The sequence below is a fragment of the Dendrobates tinctorius genome, unplaced genomic scaffold, assembly GCF_039654945.1.
Source record: "Dendrobates tinctorius isolate UK_male_01 unplaced genomic scaffold, ASM3965494v1 ptg000013l, whole genome shotgun sequence".
Taxonomy (NCBI): domain Eukaryota; kingdom Metazoa; phylum Chordata; class Amphibia; order Anura; family Dendrobatidae; genus Dendrobates; species Dendrobates tinctorius.
In genome coordinates, this window is record NW_027361681.1 from 1013410 (window position 1) to 1035208 (window position 21799).

The following is a 21799-nucleotide window of genomic DNA, read 5'->3' on the forward strand; positions in this document are numbered from 1 at the left end:
TGCCAACACCTGTTAGGTGCCACAGGTAAGTTATAGGTGCTGTTAATTACACAAATTAGAGAAGCATCACATGATTTTTCGAACAGTGCCAATACTTTTGTCCACCCTCTTTGTTATGTTTGGTGTGGAATTGTATCCAATTTGGCTTTAGGACAATTCTTTTTGTGTTTTTTCATTTAAGACAAATTAAATGAAGATAATAATACCAAAGAATTTGTGTTTGCAATCATTTTCAGGAAGAAACTGAGTATTATCTGACAGAATTGCAGGGGTGTCAATACTTTTGGCCATGACTATGTCTGGCAGTCACTTACCCCATGTGTCATCCCCACTCAGGATCTCTCTGTGGAACATTCTTGTGAACCATAGAAATAAAAAACCTATACTCCCCTCCCGTGCTGTTACCGTTCCAGCTGTGTCAGCATTCGCAGTCCTGGAGCCCTTGTGCAGCTGTTGTGACACGTGGTGCCCGGCGCCCAAACAGTGCTGGCATCACTGTCTCCGCCTTCGTACGGATTGAACATGAAGAGGAAGTCCGGACTGCAGCTGGAACTGCGCTAGCATGGGAGGTGAGTATAGGTTTTTTTTCTGTTATCGGGGCCAAACATTTAGTTCAAGAAGAGGTTTTTTAGTAGTGGACAACTCCTTTAATGTGCAGTGGTCACTTATCCAGCCAGCTGCTCTATTCATAGGGAAGATGACTTAGTAGTTTGCGAATTCCTCTGTTGGTGACAAAAAGACCACTCATCCAAGCCTGACAACTTCTCTTCCAAGTTGCCCTTTAAACACAGATTGATCCGATGTGGATGATATTTTATGTTTGCTGTGATCCAACAACACTTTGGCGGCATAATCAAGGGGGAACTGTTCACATCGATACCATTAAAGTTTATTGAAGATGGCACCGCCATTGTCACATATTACATGAAACATGTTACATGCTCTTCAATATACTTTATCGCCATTGTCAAGAAGAACCTCCCCATTAAAGACTGGATGTTATCAATATTACTTTCCTTTGGGCTGTGGGTCTAAGAGACTATCTCTAGTAGCTGCAGGGATAGAAGTCGTACCCAGGCCCTGGTGCCTGCAGGTGGGCCATAGGCCTCTCTGCCTTATATGAAGACCCCCAGTTTTATAAGTGGCGCAACCACGTATGGTATCCAACCTACTAGCTTTCAGTTATGCTTCTTAGTAGAGCTCCGGCCAAAGTCACTTTCAACTATCACTTCAAACTACGCACCTCCCGTTCCATTTCATAGTGCCTAGTTATATAGCCCTCGATATTACCATTAGTCTCTTCTGGCCTATGATGGAGTAAATATGGAGATCACGAGGGTGGGCAATTAATGATCCTGGCCATGAACCAGGTCAATCAGGGTGTAACTTCTGAGATGAAAATGTAACAAAACAAGCTCATTACACAATCACATAGGCGCTAAATTATTGGGACAATGTCCAATCCTCGAAAATTCATTCAAATCTATGTAGACACGTATCTATACATATGCTTCTGATGCATATCGCCATGTGCCATTACACAGACTCACGAGGTCATTTCTAGGACAGCCAAGTATGATCCCAAAAATATGGAAACTGAACCACCACGACTTATGTAGGACTATATAGGAATTGACAGCCAAGATATTCTTGTTTGTACATGCATGGGATAGTGGAGGGAAGCATCATGAAACCAACATGAAGGATTAAGGGTAACTGGTTTGCAAAGCTTATCTAGACCATACACAGGATTACCTTGCAAAACAAGTCCGGATTCCAACAGTGAGACATTTAATCACTTGTATGCATGACCTACATGGTGTTGACTCAGCTTGAATCTTTAAAGGTTACAATAAGGGAGGTAGAATACGGGAACCCATGGTGTTTTTAAGCCAATATCACTGCATCTTGGCTCCATTTGATCATATGCCCTCGATTTTATGGAGGATTATTATTGCTGGCCCATAGTAGGGTTAGAATATGGTCTCCATATTGGTTTTCTTTCTACTATACAAAGAGTTGGTTGTCAAGTCTGGAGTTTATGGTTGTTGGCCGTATGATTCTTGATCTGGACATCGAAACATCAGAGACCAGATCATCCATTCAACTCAGTGATTTAAACGACAATTCCAGTTAATATTGATATTGACATCAACTGAAAAGTAAAAAAAATCCCAAATTGAATGGTCCAATATCATTTCTATTTTCACTTCTGTCATGCCTCAGAGTGGAGCATGGATTTTATAGTCTCATGACTCCGAGAGAAGCTTTTTTTTCCTGTTGCTCTTTGTCTCCCCCTGCTGAGCAATGAATGATTTGTGGAGGCCAATAAGAGAAGAGCTACTTTATATCAAATCATATAGGAGGATCTAAATTTAAGAGCCAGATTCGGTTGAATTAGTGATTTCACATAAGAGAGTCCAAAATTGATAGAATGATAATACAGAATGTAATCTTTTTCTACAAAAATGAAATGAGATTTTTAAAATTATTATATGATGAAGTAAAATGACTGATCAATTTAAAGAACTTTCTGTGCCCAGCTGTCTCATACTCTCAGTTACACATATATTTTGCAGTCTGACGCATAACTATTGCATACAACGTTTCAAGAAATCAAACACACAAAACAAGACAAAACAACATTTTTGAAAAATCTGTCAAAAGTGTTTAAGAAGTACGACAACATAAATTCACCAATCAGATATCAGCTTCATTAAAAGTTTAAGTGCGCATTAAATCGTTCATACTGGGACATCTGGACAGTCTTCTTCAAGAATGTCCTATAGGCTGATTGACATCAATTCTCCGAAGAAAAAATGTATTTGAGAGCCCTACTGGTCCAGTTAAATTGAATACATGAATTAAAGGGGTGTACATACTGCAGAGAGGGTTCCCTATGATAAACTCAAAAGATGAGCCTTGAAAGATTATAGCTCATGCCATCACAGCCATACCCATTCATAAGTCAGGAGGGACCGGCAACCTTAAACATCTTGATCCTGCGTAACGCTTTTGGAAATTTGACTAGCCCTCTGCAGCTTGGGAGAAATGATGAGGTCAACCTTTAGTTTAGGTAATCTTGGTTCATTTAAACTTAAAGGAGCATTCCCATCTCCAAGATCCTATCCCGATATGTAGTAGGTGTAATAATAATAATATTAGCAAATACCTCCAATTAGAAATGTAATATAGTTTTTTTCTGATTCGCTATGTCTCTTTCCTCATGTGCAGGGCATTGCAGGACCTTAGGTATCCATAGGTAATACCACTGTTACAGAGAAAGTTAGTTAGTTGCTAGTGGTTGTTACCAAGGATATCTAAGGTCCTGCAATGCCCTGCACATGAGGAACGAGACATAGTGAATCAGACAAACTATACTACATTTCTAATTGGAGTTATTTGCTAATATTAATTTTATTACACCTACTACATATTGTGATAGGCTCTTGGAGCTGGGAATACCCCTTTAAGTGAATTTATAACCAGATATGCACAATTACTGCACATTGAATCCATAAGGACAACAGTGGCACCTCTAGCTACTTTCTTATCCACCATCTCTAATTCTTTTCAAAGTGGCCTCTATGCCTTCTCCAGACAGCTGTCCACTGATACAGGATGTATTATTAGACATCCATGTGAATGAAGAGGCCCAAGGATAAGTAAAAACAAAGAGGGTGAAGACCAAAATAACACAAAGGACAAAGAACAGGGAAGTTGAGCCATGAACTGAATATTGACGCAGAAGACGGTCAATCAAGTCCTGTCGTGTGACTATATCTATAAATTCATTGTTTCCTATTTACATTCAATAAAAAATCCACAAAAATTGAGAATATGGCATTTAGAGTAGACGGACTGCTCCCAAAACACCCTATAAGTTATGGTGGAGGCATCTAAGGTGGCTTCTAAAATTGATGATTGCCTTAGTTGGTCCCATCACATAAAATAATCGAAAAGAGTCAATTCTACGTACGAACTACCTCCACCGCATGAAATCAGGACTTAAGATCTGTGCCATGGCAATATGATCACTCAATAGATGGGCACACAAAACCCATACACATATATATAGATATATACACAAAGGAAGTAGTGGTACTTTGCAGTGGGCAATTGTCCTACTTCTCACATCTTATTTCCAGTCCTCGATCCCAGCTGGTTTCTCCCCATCTGGGGAAGTGCAATGTTGCATCTTCTGCCCCCTCTGGGGTCAATATTCTTGACATCTCAAGGACCTGGGAACTCTGTAAGAGACTGAAGGATCTGGTTGGGTCCCAGGAAGTCTACCAGCGCCGCAGGAGAACAATGTCTCTTGGTCCTTCTACAATCTACTTCTAGATAACTAAAGGCCAAGTCCAGTATAACTCCAGATGAGTTGGCTACAACAACAGCTAACCTCTTCAGAGTTAAGTATTTCTCGGACTGTTCAGTGTACACACATTACACAATGTCGTCCAGTTGTTCTATCAGAAATTGATGGATGGTCTCAAACGTGGGTCGATCTTTGATATCTCTGCCCCAGCATTTCATCATCAGGTCGAAGCAGGGGCTTGGGCAGAGGGGGGTCTGCGAGAGATAGATCTGTAGAACGAGAGACAGAAAATATTGAGAGTAAGACATCAGAGCTTAAGAGTTCATGGGAGTTAATTGGGATATTTCTTGGGGCAAATAGAAAAGGAATGTGTATCCCAACTATGATAAAAGATTACCCACCTGACATCTAAAACACTGGGACAAGAACCTTAACCCCTTAATGACCGCTAATATGTCTTTTTACTGACCTGAGATATAAGAGAATAGCATCCCCATACTGGTGACAATCCAGCAGCTGTCAGCTGTATACTATAGCTGACAACTTGCTGCATCAGCCACGATCAGGGTTGTCACCGTCCATATCTGTTTAACCCCTTAAATACTGCTGTCAATAGTGACTACATCATATAAATGCTTAACAGAGTGTGGGAGCTTCCTCTTTCACCCCATCAGCACCATGAGATCATGATTGTGTGGTCCTGATGCTTGCCATGGCAATTCTCAGCCAAATAGTGGCCTTATAGTCTTCTGGCTACAGTGACCTGTTCAGAACTTACTGACATTTAGGTGATAAAAATAAACTTTTTCATTCCTGTCAAGTCGTTTTGCTTTAATTCCTGAAAACTACCTGAAGAGTTAATAAACTCACTGACAGCAGTTTTCAATATGTCAGGGGGTGCTGTTTTTATAATGGTATGACTTTTGGAGGTTTCCCAATTTATAGCACTCCTAAAGTCACTTCAAACCTGGATAGGGCCCTAAAAAATTGTAAATTTGAAATTGTAAATTTCCTTGAAAAAATATAAAATTACTGCTACATTTTTAAACCTCCTACAATGCTAACAAAATAAAAGAACATTTTACAAATGGCGCTGATGTAAAGCAGACATGAGGGAAATGTTATTTAAGGTTTTTCTATGGTATGACTATTTGAATTAAAAGGATAATCATTCAAAGTTTGAAAAATGCTAATTTTTTAACATTTTTCTCAAATTTCTGATATTTTTGGTAAATAGACACAAAAAATATCGAACTAAATGTACCATTAACATAAAACATAATGTGCCATGAAAAAAGAATCTCAAAATCACTTGGATTTGTTGAAGAGTTCAAGAGATATTAACCCATAAAATGACATTCTGGTCAGATTTCAAAAATTTGGCCCCCATCACTAAGGGGTTGAGGTGATTCAGTCTTGAGACAAAAGTCTGAAGTCACTCTATGTGACAGTGTGTTGTCCTGGTATTTCCTGTACAATACAAGTGGGCGATCATGTGATCGCATGTATGTGCAGTCATGTACTGACTAGGTGCACTCGGCTTCTCTCAATAGAAGTGAATTGAGAAAAGCCGGATGAGTCTAATTAGCACATGAATTCAAGTATGAAAGTCGCATAAATGCGGTCAAATGATCGCTTGCTCGCAACATTAATACCAGGGAATCCTGACCGCACGCAACAGCCTGAACAACTGGTACAGCTGGTATACCCGGGGCATTTTCAAAATAAACCAAAATTATAAATGTACAGCTGGTATACCCCGGGTATCTTCCAAATATAATTACCATATAAATGTACATCTTTAAAATATAGTTATATATTGTATGTACAGCTGGTATAGCATCTTCTGTATACAATTATATACTGTATGTACAGCTGGTATAACCTGGGAATCTCCTTCATATAATTATATACAGTGGCATGTAAAAGCTTGGGCACCCCTGATCAAAATTACTGTTATTGTGAACAGTTAAGCAAAATTACAAAAAGGAAAATGGGCCAATGCAAAAGTTTAGGCAACTTGCATGGTTAGTGCAAGTATCACAGCTTGTAAATGCTTTTTGTAGCCAGACAAGAGTCTTTCAATTCTTGTTTGAGGGATTTCTTCCAGTTCTGTAAGATTCTTGGGTTGTCTTGCATGCACTGCTATTTTGAGGTCTAGCCACAGATTTTCAATTATCTTCAGATCATGGGACTGTGAAGGCCATTGTAAAACCTTCAGCTTGCGCCTTTTGAGGTTGTCTATTGTGGACTTTGACATGAGTTTAGGATCATTATCCATTTGTTCGAGCCATCCTCTTTTTAACTTCAGCTTTTTTACAGATGGTGTTATGTTTGCATCAAGAATTTGTTGAAATTTAATTGAATCCATTCTTCCCTCTACCTATGAAATTTTCCCCGTACTATTGGCTGCAACACAATCAAATACATGATTGACTCACCCCCTTGCTTACTGGTTTGTGAATTGTTCTTTTCCTGAAATACTGGGCCCTTTTTCTCCAAACATGCTTTTGATCATTGTGGCCAAAAAGCTCTATTTTAACATCATCAGTCCACCGGGCTTGTTTCCAAAATGCACCAGCTGGTTTCTTTGCATACCTCTGAAGCTGAATTTTATGGTGGGGATGCAGGAGAGGTTTTCTTCTGATGACTCTTCCATGGAGGCCATATTTATGAAGATGTCTCTGAATGGTAGAACAATGTACCACAACTTCAGAATCTGCTAAATGTTTCTGAGGGTCTTTTGCAGTCAAGCAGGGCTTCTGATTTGCCCAACTAGCAATCCTGGGAGCAGCTCTCATTGAAATTTTGCTTGATCTTTCAGACCTTATTTTGCCCTCCATTGTTACTGTTAACTACCATTTTTTAATTACATTTCGCACTGAGGAAAGGGCAACTTTAAAACTCTTTGCTATCTTCTTATAGCCTTCAGCTTTGTGGACCTAAACCATTTTCTTTTTCAGAGTGCTAAGCAGCTGCTTAGAAGAACCCTTGGCTGTTGTTTTTTGGCACATGGATTAGCTTAGATTGGGTTTTTATAAAGCTGGGAAACTTGCATCACATGGCCTTTCCTAACAATGATAGTGAACCAGCCACAGCCCTAGCAGGCTAATTAAGGTTTGAAACCTTGGTCAAAGTTATCTGAGCGGACAAATCTCCAAGGGTGACCAAACTTTCGCATCGGCCCATTTTCCTTTTTGCAATTTTTAAAAAGTAAAAGATGAAAATATATTTTTTTGCCTAAATACAAAGGAAATGTGTATTATTTAACTTTAACCCTTTGCTTAACTGTTCACAATAACAGTAATTTTGACCAGGGTGCCCAAACTTTTACATGCCACTGTACTGTATTTATACATGGGTCATATAGAAATTACCTGTCGTCCTTGGTCCCTGAAGAATTCTCCAGTATTTTCAATCACCTGCTCGTCTGATAAAACGCTGTATGGTTGCTCTTTACACAGGGTGAATATCTCCCATAACGTGACCCCGAATGCCCAGACATCGCTGGAAGTGGTGAACTTTCCCTGATCACACAGTACAGACATGGATCAGTATGGTGCACACAGTTACAGTATAACACATGCAGATCAGAAGCCTGTGTCAGGCACTTACTAATAGAATACTCTCCCAGGCCATCCACCGGATCGGCAGCACCGCGCGCCCCTGGATACGGTAATAATCTCCACTGTATAAATTTCGGCTCATTCCAAAATCTGCTATCTTAATTGTGTGGCTATTCCCCACCAGGCAGTTTCTTGTGGCCAAGTCTCTGTGTACAAAGTTCAATGAGGCCAAGTACTTCATCCCGGCGGCAATCTGCGTGCTCATGTACAGGAGGTTGTGGAGGCTGCAGGGAGAAAACACAGAGGGGCCCCTTATTAACTAATAGGGTGGTATTACCTTATAATGCTGCAATAGGTGAGGATTGCTAACCACCAGGCCTCTATGGCCATAGCCTAGTCTAAGGTGTTGTTCAGACTGTGTCTTTTAGAGTGGTAGGCTACCTTGTGAGGCCAGGAGGGAGCTCTGGATACATAAGGTGAAGGTCATGGACCTCCAAGAGTGCCCGGATGTGCGATACAGGAAAGATGTATATCTTTGTACCGTGTTAGCCAGTAGATAGAAAAATATTCAGGATTGAGAGTCCTCAGTGGCTGACACCTTTTAATGGCTAACTGAAAAGATGGTAACACATTGCAAGCTTTCAAGACTACTCAGGTCTCTTCATCAGGCATAGACTAATACAAAATCTGAAGAGTCACATATTTATGCACAATGCAGCACAGAAAAAATGCAATAGATGAGACAAGTGACGTGAAGCAGAATTATGATTATGGGAGAGGGAGAAACATAAATATTAGACCAGTTCATAGATAAGGAGTCCGGATGTTTTATTGTCCTCTGATTGGTGTCTCCTAATGTGTTGTGATGCCCCACAAGGTCTTAGGAGCAAATTCCGTAATTGATGTAAAAAGACATAAATCCATGCGACACATTCATTCCAGCATTGAGAGTGTCAAAGGTTGTCATAAATTTATACTCACAGACTCTTCTCTCTCTCTGAGATGTGAAGTTACCTTTCAATATGTTTATGTTTCTCCCTCTCCCATAATCATAATTCTGCTTCACGTCACTTGTCTCATCTATTGCTTTATTTCTGTGCTGTGTTGTGTATAAATATGTGACTCTTCAGATTTTGTATTGGTCTATGCCTGATGAAGAGACCTAAGTAGTCTCGAAAGCTTGCAATGTGTTACCATCTTTTCAGTTAGCCATTAAAAGGTATCAACCACTGCGGATGTGCGATGGCATCTCACCCCTATGGTCCTTTTGTGTGAAAAGCTGCCAGACCAGAAGGGGGTTTCCGAAGTAAAGGGTCAAGACTGACAAGAAGGTCAAGTGTCAAACCTTGGGTCTCAGAGAGGTGCAACAGGGAGTGCCGCCTCACTGGGTGCGAATGGGCTACGGAAATTGTCAAGACCTGGGTGAGAGTCTGGTGCCAAGTGAGGGGGAAGCATGGGCACGCTATGGCATCTCACCAAGAGGATTGTATGTAATGTGGCATGATGTGATGGTCAAGGGTGTACGCAATTTACCTTACAGATGGAATATTGTTAGCCGTTGTGAACTGGCTGCGGATCTCTCTCTGGGACAGAAACTGGTTGAGATCTCCATTTTCCATGTATTCTGTTATCATACAGAGGGGGTCATCCCGGACGCAGACACCCAACAGGCGGATGATATTGGGGTGCTTGAGCCTGGAGATGATCTTTATCTCTTTCAGGAAATCATTTCTGTGGGTAAAATGTATTCCACAATTTAGACCTCAAGGGGGAGGAGTTAAACCTTCTTGTACATAAAACTTGCCTTCATTGTAAAGAATGGAAGTTTTCTCATGCTGGTTGTGAATTCAACTTCCATGCTCCTGTTGATAGGCATGCAAAATACACTGACATTTGGAAGTATACATGTCCCAGGATGTAGCTAAGGCAGCAAAGATGACACCCTTCATTCTTTTTACTCTGCAACTTGCATCCACGTTACGAACAGTTACAAATATACTTCAGGAAAGTTTATAACTATAAATCATTAATTATATGAAAGTTTAGTGTCCCCTTAGGGGAACTAACATGGAAAAATTGTGTGGGGTGGGTTCACATAAGAATATTTCATGGTCTGTATGCAAGGCCGGCGTTAGCAGCAGGCAAACTAGGCATTTGTATATCATAGATGCCGATACAGTTTAAATGAATCATGGAAGAGAGAGCGTCAAGTGACATTCACTCTCCCATAATTCCCCCTCTGCTTCTGACGTAGCGGTTGCATTGACGTCACTTCATCACACACCATTTTGTGCCGAAAAGTGGAGCTGCTGAGTAGACGCGCTGCAGAGACCGGAGAAACAAGGAGAGATGAGTATGTATTTATTTTTTAAATCGGTGAGTATGTGGTGGCCATAAAGCTGCATTATATTCTATGTACTTTATAGGGCTGCATTATACTATATTAGGGCTGCATTTTACTCTATCAAGGACTATGGGAAGTGTATTATACTGTATGGAGGACTATGGGGAATGCATTATGCTGTATGAAGTACTGTGGGGAATGCATTATACTATGAATAGTGCATTATACTATATGGAGGACTATGAGGGGGTGCATTATACAATATGGAGGATTATGGGATGCATTATACTACATTGAGAACTATGGGGAGTGCATTTTACTGTATGGAGGACTATGAGGTGTGTATTATACAATATGGAGGATTATGGGATGCATTATACTATATGGAGGCCTATGATAGGTGTATTATACTATATGGAGAACTGTAAGGAGTGTATTATACTATATGGAGGACTATGGGATGTACATTATACTATATGGATGACTGTGGGGATTGTATTATAGTTTATGGAAGACTATGGGGAGTGTATTATACAATATGGAAGACTGTGGGATGCATTATACTATATTGAGAACTATGGGAAGTGTGTTATACTATATGGAGGACTATGAGGATTGTATTATACTATATGGAGGACTATGGGGAGTGTATTATACTATATGGAAGACTATGGGGAGTGCATTATACTATATGGAGGACTATAGGGTGTGCATTATACAATATGACGGACTGTGGGATGCATTATACTATATTGAGGACTATGGGAAGTGTGTTATAGTATATGGATGACTATGAGGAGTGTATTATGCTATATGGAGGACTATGAGTAGTGTATTAAAATATATAGAAGACTATGGGGAGTTGATTATACTATATTGAGGAATATGTGGAGTACATTTTACTATATAGAGGACTTTGGGGAGTGTATTATACAATATAGTGGACTATATTGGGTGTATTATACTATATGGAGGACTTTGGGGTGCCTTATACTATGTGGAGGACTATGGGTGCATTATACTAAACTAGCAAAATGCTACCTATTCATTGAGTGATTGGATTGTAAAGGGGAACAAGGTTGAACATCTTCAATATTGTCTATCACACTTGTTTAATTGCCTGAACTCAGTTCATGTAAATACAAACAAAATGTTTTTGTGTAATGGTGCAATATGTTAGCATTTGGGGCCCCACTTTAAACTTTTGCCCAGGACCCCACTTTTTCTAAAACCGGCCCTGTCTGTATGCAGACTGCAATGACCATGCTGATTGCATCTCTCCCGGCCAGAACTTAAAACTTAAAATGTGTCTATATAGCTGTAGGTTTAGGTGGGCAAACAAGCAGTCAGTCTGGGAATTGCAGTGCGTACACAGGCTGTGTAATACGCTCCTGTGAACCCAGCCTTACATGTAGTTCAGACTCTGAAGATTGGAGCATGACCCCAAAGCGATAATCCTCTGCACTCTAGAGCCCACTGTGTCAGTTAGAGTGCTCCTTTAATTGTGTACCTGGCCGTTTTGGTGACGTTGGCTCTCAACATCTTTATTGCCACTAGAACTGCTTGGTTGCCGCAGTCACTCGATGATGACTCCAGAAAGTCCTGCAGCCCTTCCACCTCGCAGAGGTGAACCTGGAGCATGTAATAATGAGACGTGACATAAGCTATAATAAGGACATAATAATGGGTGTTTTAATTGTGCACTTTTGTTTTATTTTAATATCTTCTGTCCATTGTATTTCAGAAAGGAAAAAAGAGAACTAAAAGAGTATATTATAACATACACAATGAGCCAAAGGTTATAACGTTCTGTATCTGGTTCCTGACGCATTTCCTCCTTGCTCTCACTTGTCATTTCTCAGAATCAGACACCCCTCTTCCTCCCTGGTGCCGGAGATCTAAGGTTCATGTGAGGCGATCATTGTGATCTATGGAAAGGATCATCATAGTGACAGTCTCCCCCGAAGGTTGTATTTCTATAACTCCCACTGACTCCACTATTATGTGGTGGCCGCCCCCTTGTGGTCACGACAGACAGTCAGAAGTCATTATTTAATTGTATGGCGGAGGGGAAGAAAGCACTATGCTGACACTTTTATTTAATGGGGTTCTCCACTTTTTGAAAATGTAAACACACCAGCAGATGTAATAAAATTGAGAACCGCTGCAGCCAGTAAGTACCATTCTGAGGGGAACTCTGACATTCCAAAAGATGCAACAGATCCCCCCACCTACCATGCACCATTTATAATACTGGGATCTCTTTTGCAACGGTTCATTTTTGCCCACAATAAGTATCAGGGCCTGGATGTCAAGGCTACCTCTACATCCCTTGAGTGATGGCCCCTTAACTGCTCTGATAATGGGAGAGAAACAATGGTTTTTATGCAAGTGTGGCCTATGGAGGAGTTTACCGAGACACAACTTTCAGCAGGTGTAAGGTGCACCACATCTCGGGTCTCCCGGAAAAGAAGGTTCATAAGAAACTAACGCAGTCACAAAACACACAAGATACTAAAGTGCCATCTGCAGTTCAAAACTAAGTATTACACATGACTAAAAATGATGAATTCTGGAATTTCACATGAATGATAGTTAATGGACACCTCTATTTTGTTATTGTAATACCAAATCTCATACCTCTCCAAACTGTCCTTCCCCCAGTTTTTCCTTTAGCCTTAGTTGGTTGCGAGGAAATTCTCCTACGCTGATGTCCTTTTTAGTGAGCGAATCCACAGTAAGAGCCGGAACAGCATACATATTATTGCCTGTAACTCCCTGGAGGTTAACAATGTCGGTTTCGGCATAGTGCGGGACGCTGTTTTGGAAGCCTTGATGTGGAGTGGACTTTGTCAGATCCGGTTCTGCATAGTCTCCACTACAGGCTAAAAGTGAAAGTGGTATCTCAATACTGAAACATTGAAGCTACAAAACACTGCACCTGATTCAGCTATTCCGGTTTTATAGCAGTTATATTATTGTACATAGGGGGTAGTATTATAGCAGTTATATTATTGTACATAGGGGGTAGTATTATAGCAGTTATATTCTTGTACATAGGGGGCAGTATTATAGTAGTTATATTCTTGCACATATGGGGTAGTATTATAGTAGTTATATTATTGTACATAGGAGCAGTATTATAGTAGTTATATTCTTGTACATAGGATCAGTATTATAGTAGTTATATTCTTTTACATAGGAGCAGTATTATAGTAATTATATTCTTGTACATAGGAGGCAATATTATAATAGTTATATTCTTGTACATAGGGGGTAGTATGATAGTAGTTATATTCTTGTACATAGGGGCAGTATTATAGTAGTTATATTCTTGTACATAGGGGCAGTATTATAGTAGTTATATTCTTGTACATAGGGGGCAGTAATATGGTAGGTATATTCTTGTACATAGGCGGCAGTAATATGGTAGTTATATTCTAGTACATAGGGGCAGTATTATAGTAGTTATATTCTTGTACATAGGGGGCAGTATTATAGTAGTTATATTCTTGTATATAGGGGCAGTATTATAGCAGTTATATTATTGTACATAGGGGGTAGTATTATAGCAGTTATATTCTTGTACATAGGGGGTAGTATTATAGCAGTTATATTCTTGTACATAGGGGGTAGTATTATAGTAGTTATATTCTTGTACATAGGGGGTAGTATTATAGTAGTTATATTCTTGCACATAGGGGGTAGTATTATAGTAGTTATATTATTGTACATAGGAGCAGTATTATAGTAGTTATATTCTTGTACATAGGAGCAGTATTATAGTAGTTATATTCTTGTACATAGGATCAGTATTATAGTAGTTATATTCTTTTACATAGGAGCAGTATTATAGTAATTATATTCTTGTACATAGGAGGCAATATTATAATAGTTATATTCTTGTACATAGGGGGTAGTATGATAGTAGTTATATTCTTGTACATAGGGGCAGTATTATAGTAGTTATATTCTTGTACATAGGGGCAGTATTATAGTAGTTATATTCTTGTACATAGGGGGCAGTAATATGGTAGGTATATTCTTGTACATAGGCGGCAGTAATATGGTAGTTATATTCTAGTACATAGGGGCAGTATTATAGTAGTTATATTCTTGTACATAGGGGGCAGTATTATAGTAGTTATATTCTTGTACATAGGGGGCAGTATTATAGTAGTTATATTCTTGTACATAGGGGGCAGTATTATAGTAGTTATATTCTTGTACATAGGGGGCAGTATTAGGCTATGTGCACACGTTATGGATTTGTTGCGTTTCCGCGCGTTTTTTCCGCACAGAAATGCTATAAATCAGCAATGGATTATTAAAGCAATGTTAATCGAGGCATTCCTGAATTGTTGTGCACATGCTGCGGAAATTTCTATCCTTATGTGCATCGTCTTATTTTCCGCTGCATGTCAATTCTTTTTGCGGATCTTCAGCTTTTCTGCACCCATTGACTTCCATTGAGTCAGTCAAATCCGCAGCAAAACCGCAGATGTAAAAAGGTTTGCGAATTTGCTGTTGAGTTGCTTGCCAAAAACACTGCGGAAAAGGAAATAATGTCAGAAGGAAGGAAGCGTGTATGGGCAGAGAATATGTGCATGTCTGTCAGCGGGTGTCTGTGGCTGTGTGCGGGTGTCTGCGTGTGTGCGGTAACGCTACCGCCGGTACTGACGGTCACAGTGCTGCGGGATTATAATAGCAGATGTCAGCATGACCCCACAGCTGACTGTGACCAGCAGCGGTGACCTGCGGTAAAAAAGCAGGCGTGAGCTGATGAGACTACTGCTCCCATCAGGCTATGTCTGCGGTCACTGCCACTGATTTGGAGAGTAGTATCATCTGCCGCCACCTATGCTCACAGTTAAAAAAAAAATTAAAAAAGTAAAATTACATACATATTCACATAGAAATAAAAACCCATTATACTCACCTCCCACCAAATCTGCGGGACCACTGGCGATACACTGACAGCATGTAATCGCTCCCACAGTATATCAGCTGATCAGCTCTGGTGTTCTCACTTGCGGCACCGCTGCGTGTGAAGGTTCTCACACAGCGGTAGTGCCGTAAGTAAGCGCACCAGAGCTGATGAACTTCGGTGAACTCATAAGGCAGTGCAGTGATACGCTGCAGGGGGCCTTACCTCCTGTCAGTGTATTGCCGGAGGTCGGGTAGAGCAGTCACATCTCGCGATGTGACTGTTCTACACGTGAGATCGTCGTGGGACACTCATTAAGTGGACTACGGCAGACAAGGGAGTATTATATGTTGGTTTATTATTTTATTTTTTTTTGCAGGAGACAATGGAGTTGGGGATTAGGCGTTCCGTAAGTATGGTAAATTAAGATTCAATAATGTGTGATTATTTCAAATAAAGGACTTTATTCTGGTTGTGTCTTTATTTACCATATAACTATAGGATTAGTAACTTATAGACACTTACTAATCTGTGGGCTTGTTGTCACCTGACAATACAAAGGTGACATCAACGCCACAAATATGAACCTCACTTACCACCGCTACAGGGCAAGTGGGAAGAGCAAGGCAAAGTGCCAGAATTGGTGCATCTATAAGATACGCCATTTCTGGGACGGCTGAAAGCTGATGTTTTTAGCCTGGGGGGTGCCAATATCCACGGCCCCTTCCCAGGCTATTAATATCAGCCCACAGCTGTGTTAGCCTTTGCTGGTTTGATTATATAGGGGTCCCCATGTCGATTTTTTTCTGGGGTTCCCCTGTAAACTAGCCAGTAAAGGCTAAGCAAATATCTGTGAGCTGATATTAATAGCCTGGGAACCTTTATGGCTATTGGCTCCTTCCCAGAATATTAACATCAGCCCTCAGCTGACAGCTTTCCCTCTGCTGTTTATGAAAATTATGCAGGAGCCCACGCAATTTTTTATTTTGCACGCAGATTTCGTGTGTCTTATATATATATATATATATATATATATATATATATATATATATATACACATACATACATACATACATACATACATACATACATATAAATATATATATACAATATATATATTTGTTTTGTGGGTGTAAAGAGGTTGAACAAGGAAATTACATCACAATTCTTTTTCTTTAAATAATATATCTTTATTTAGCTTACAAAAATGCATACAAATCCGCATGAAAATCCGCATCAAAACCGCGCGAAATTTCAACTACGTTTTCTGCCAAGTGAGGCAGAAACCGCGCAGAAATTTCTACAAGCAAATCCGCAATGTGTTCACATAGCCTTATAGTAGTTCTATTCTTGTACATAGGAGGTCGCAATATAATAGCTATATTCTTGTGCATAGGAGCAGTATTATAGTAGTTATATTCTTTTACATTGGGGCAGTATTATAGTAGTTATATTCTTGTACATAGGGGACAGTATTATAGTAGTTATATTCTTGGACATAGGAGGCAGTATTATAGTAGTTATATTCTTGTACATAGGGGGTAGTATTATAGTAGTTATATTCTTTTACATTGGGGCAGTATTATAGTAGTTATATTCCTGTACATAGGGGGCAGTATTATAGTAGTTATATTCTTTTACATTGGGGCAGTATTATAGTAGTTATATTCTTGTACATAGGGGACAGTATTATAGTAGTTATATTCTTGTACATAGGAGGCAGTATTATAGTAGTTATATTCTTGGACATAGGAGGCAGTATTATAATAGTTATGTTCTTGTACATAGGGGATGGATTGTAGTAATTATATTCCTGTACATAGTTATCAGTATTATAGTAGTTACATTTTTGAACATAGGGAGCAGTATAGTAGTTATATTCTTACACAGAGGGGCAATATTATAGTAGTTATACTCTTGTATATAGGAGCAGTATTATATTAGTTATACATACAGGGCAATATTATAGTAGTTCAATTCTTGCACAGAGGGGCATTATTATAGTAGTTATATTCTTGTACATAGGAGGCAGTATTATAGTTGTTATGTTCTTGTACATAAGAGATGGATTATAGTAATTATATTCCTGTACATAGTGAGCAGTATTATAGTAGTTATATTTTTGAACATAGGGAGAAGTATTATAGTAGTTATATTCTTGTACATACGGGGCATTATTATAGTAGTTACATTCTTGTACATAGGGGGAGTATTATATTACTTATATTCTTGTACATAGGAGCAGTATTATAGAAGTTATATTCTTATACATAGGGGCAGTAGTTTATTATCTATGTTGTTCATGTGCTCAGTGGTCACAACTCTTCTACAGGATGCTTGCTACTATACAGTTAGGAGTCATATATTGTTTATTACAGGCCATACCTGAATCCTCGGCACTCTGGGAGAGCTCGGGAAGTTTACGTAGTGGTTTGGTCGGTTGTTGGTAGTCGAGATCTAGAGGGAAGATTCTCTCATAGGTGGGGTTGGACTGGTGGATCTGTGTTTGGTTGTTGTTGCCAATGGTGTAACTATAGAAGGACAATCGTACAGTGGCGTCTTCTTCTAAGATTCGACGTGGGGCCTGAAATGTATCATGTTATTATTAGAATAATCAATATAAGAAAAAGTATACAGCACTCACCATAGCAAGTTGCAGAAAAGTCCTTTATTGCATGACTTTCATCTTAGATGGCCGAGTGCAAAGGTATGCAGAGGTTTGAGGCAAGAGGAAGGGAACAACGTTTTCGCTTTTCCACGCGTTAAGGGGTCCAGCACCCAGCCATTTAAGATGAAAGTCAAGCAATAAAGGACTTTTCTACAACTTGCCATGGTGAGTGCCACATACTTTTTCGTATATTGAAGATTTTATGTTCATACATGCAGAGCACCGCTAATCCAGGCACTAAGGCTGATAAAAGCTCTATTACCTGGCTCACCACGGATGAAGGGGTTGAATAAATCATACAATGGTGCTGTTATTCAAAAACCTTGTGGATTATAAGTTATTAGAATAATGTCCTGATTCTCAAGATCTTACGATATCACTTGCCCCAGGAACTTTACCTTCTCCAGTCTTTTTTGTATATATTGTTTCCACAGGATCAGGACTATAATAATGAGCAAGAGAAGGATTATGGCCACCAAACAGCCAATCAGAACAGAGGTCTTTGGCTCATCTGGTTTGTCCAGTGGTCGGCTAATGGTGAATGGGAAAGTGGTTTCTGGAAAAGAAAAAGGATGGTTACTGATGGCCATAGGTAGGTTGAGGTTGGTCGTTGGCACTCATGGCTGGGCAGATACTCAAGTGGTGGTTGGTAGAGGTGTGTTAGAGGTCGAAATCAATAGGTGGATATTGAAGGTCATAGGCAAGCACTGGTTGGTATTCATAGCCTAGCAGAAATCTGTTGGCATTCAAAGATATACAACTGAAGGGTCTCAGTTAAAGCAAGCGAGGTAGGTAGGAGCATTTATTGTTAGGCAGTGGAGTTTGTTGTTTCTGGCAAGTGGTGGTTGGCCTTGATGGAATTTTGTGCTCTTGGACAAGTGGGGGTAACAGAAGAGCAACTGGATGGCATTAAGAACTCAGCAGCCAGGTATCAGTAGGCATATTCAATGGCACAGCTACAGGTGCACTATGGAGAGAGCACTATAATTATGGGAAAACTTCGGCATGGTCACCATAATCAAGTATGGGGGTATCTAGCTCAGGTAATTTTGGAGGTAGCATGAGAACAACTTATGTTGAAGGAATTATGGAAAGCATATATACTTTTGAGGGAACTGTGGGGAAATGCTTTTATTGTTGGGGCAAAATTATCTTTAGATGCACTTTGTAGCCACTATTACTATGTGGGGCACTACTTGTCAAAATGATTCTCTTTTGGGGAGCACTTATTATTTTTAGTGTGTAGTACTGTTTCTGCATGGGGCATTATCTGCTTAACACAATTATTTTTGGGGACACAATTTATTATAGGACTATTCCTGTTGTGGTATTATCATTTAACGGTATTTCTTCAATACATTATTTTGACGCACCGGTGTTGTGAATTCTCTTTCTGGCTTCCCTCTGGTTATTACTGACGGTAGTGGAGCTGGTCTGATTGACAGAGGGGATGCGAGTTCTCTTTCTGGGCTCCCTCTGGTGGTTACTGGAGGTAATGGAGCTGATCTGATTGACAGAGGCTTACCATCTGATAATGATGATGACGATTGGAGATCTGGGGTTTCAGATTGGGATTTAAGACAGCCGAATCCCTCTATCCCTGCTGGTGATTTGCTTCCTGTTCCTCCTGAGATCTGATTTCTCCAGCTCTGTCCGTGCATGTTCAGCTAAGTGGTTTATTTGCTATTCTGTTTGCATTTGATCTGGTTTTGTCTATCTCTTCTTGGTGCGGGTCAGCCAGCTCCGGCTGGGGCTGTGCTGAATCACCGCCCTTATGTTACTGCTTGTGCCAGTTAGTTTTATCCCCTGTTAGATTGGTCTCTTTTTGCTCTGCTTTCAGAATATACCAGAGTGCTGATATAGTGGGGGGCGAAGTCGTGTGACTTCAGTATTTTTTGCATCAGACGTGTTGGACTTTTTGCAGGGTTTTTTGCGTGATTGCAGACAGTGTCTTTCCTTTCCTGTCCTGTCTAGCCAGTGTGGGCCCCATCATTTGCTCAGTCTATTTTCCTGCCTGTGTTTGTGTTTTCATCTTGTCTCACCGACAGTATCTGTTTGTGGGCTGTCTTTTCCTTTGGGGTCTGCTCTGGGGCAGCCTAGATTTCCCCTTTCTTTCTTTAGGCTTAGTTAGCTCTTCGGCTGTGCCAAGGCGTCTAGGATCATCGTAGGTTCGCTCCACGGCTACTGCTAGTTGTGTGGATAGGATCAGGGGTCTGCAATCCGCTTAGGTACCAACCTCTCTGGCTTTCTGTGGCTTAGCCTGGACCTGCTCTCCTCCTCGGTGACCCATTCATAACACACCGGGCAGCTCAGTAGTCATAGGTCATGGTATATGTCATTGCCATCAGCCAGAAAGTGTCACCCCTGCCCCTGGGGCCGGATGAGCAGAAGTAAAAGAGGTGGGGACCGGAGTGTGTGAGACATGCTGCCAGCGTGCCTCAGCCAGTCCGGGCCCTCCCTCTGTGCTTCTGCTCACCGGGCCCCATACACAAGTAAGAGTAGTAATTAGTGATGAGCGAGTGTACTCGTTGCTTTGGTGTCCTCCAAGTATTTTGGCATGCTCAGAGATTTAGTTTGTGTCGAAGCACCTACATGATTTGCGGCTGCTAGACAGCCTGAATACATGTGGAGATTCCCTAACAAACAGGCACTCCTCACATGTATTCAAGCTGTCCAGCAGCCGCAAATCATGCAGCTGCGTCGACAAACTAAATCTCTGAGCACGCCAAAATACTCGGAGGACACCCGAGCATGCTCAGGAAAACCCGAGCAACGAGTATAGTCGCTCATCACTAGTAGTAATGCCCTGGTGGCGGCTCTGTTTTCAGGTATCATGTACACATGACTCACCAAAGTTCCTTTCAGTAGCATTTAGGATGGGGGTCTCAGTGGTAGTAGCCTTGACAGTAGTAGGAGAGAGGGTTACAATGGTGGGAACATCAATATCCATATCTGGAGGGGAAGCAGAGGTCAGCAAGAAATAAAATATAAATTCAATATATTATTCCTAACTCAAATTCTGACACTAGTCCTTATATGAGAAGAGCTTTCTGAACGTTCATGACTCAGTCCCCATGACAGTAATTCTTGCACCAGCTCCCTGTCAGCTCACTGTCATCCAATCAAAATTCATGTTTAAGTTTTTAGCATAGAAAAAAATAGAAAAAAAAAACGACCTGACTGGTTGCTATAAGGCTCAGTATTCCTATAAGAGTTAGCTACTGCAGGAAGTGTCATAGGAACAACTTTAAAATCTGATAATAGGATGCAGGTAGACAGTATCATAAGTACAAGTGTAAAATAGATACATCTAGAAATATAATTGGACTCATGTAGCAGAGCATGCTTGAGTATTGCCAGGTGTTGCAGAGCTATGTTTGTAATTTGGCACATTATGCTGTGGGATTTTGCATAGGACTCCAGGTAAACCTATACCATATGTTTCAGTTCTGTCACGTCTATGTATCAGCATACCAAAATACCCCCAAATAACATGAGATGTCTCACTTGACTGGAACGAGATTTCGCTAAACATCATCCATGTGTCAGCAAAGTAGAACTTGCACAGGATGAAGCTCCCGACTCTCTGCTGTAATGGGATCATGACAAATCTAGAACTGGGGTTCTTGTCATCTAGCACCGTCACCACCCCAACTGATTCCGGCTCCCAGTCAGACTGTTGTCGAGATTTAAAGAAACACTCAGCCCTCTGGAAAATCTTCACCCCCTTGGTGAACATATTATTACAGTGAACCTGGAAATGCAAAAAAGAAACATTTTGTATTTGTCAACTCACAGTGTACAGTAAGGCTATGTGCCCATGATCCGTCAATAGCAGGGTTTTGGATGCAGTGTATTTTTGCTGCTTCCAAAACGCTGTGTTCTATTGAACGCAGGTAAATCTGCATGAGTTCACTGAGCCATGCAGATTTACCACATTCAATACATTCTATTGTGGCCATTTCTGTTGCGGAGA

The 21799-nt window shown here is 40.4% G+C and overlaps 1 protein-coding gene across 3 annotated transcripts in view; it reads right to left on the reverse strand.

Moving 5' to 3' along the window:
- Positions 1 to 3431: 3431 nt before the first annotated feature.
- The window catches only part of LOC141067746 (discoidin domain-containing receptor 2-like), a 172990-nt gene continuing 154622 nt past the window's right edge, over positions 3432 to 21799 (reverse strand). For all 3 annotated transcript variants that reach the window (XM_073558210.1, XM_073558218.1, XM_073558226.1), the window contains 10 exons: positions 21331 to 21577; positions 20674 to 20775; positions 18222 to 18379; positions 17541 to 17739; positions 12869 to 13113; positions 11739 to 11860; positions 9418 to 9615; positions 7934 to 8168; positions 7696 to 7845; positions 3432 to 4587 (listed from right to left, as the gene is read on the reverse strand). In XM_073558210.1, the coding sequence (XP_073414311.1) occupies positions 4447 to 4587; positions 7696 to 7845; positions 7934 to 8168; positions 9418 to 9615; positions 11739 to 11860; positions 12869 to 13113; positions 17541 to 17739; positions 18222 to 18379; positions 20674 to 20775; positions 21331 to 21577 (1797 nt within the window). In that variant the 3' untranslated portion in view covers positions 3432 to 4446. The remainder of the gene's footprint in view (positions 4588 to 7695; positions 7846 to 7933; positions 8169 to 9417; positions 9616 to 11738; positions 11861 to 12868; positions 13114 to 17540; positions 17740 to 18221; positions 18380 to 20673; positions 20776 to 21330; positions 21578 to 21799) is intronic.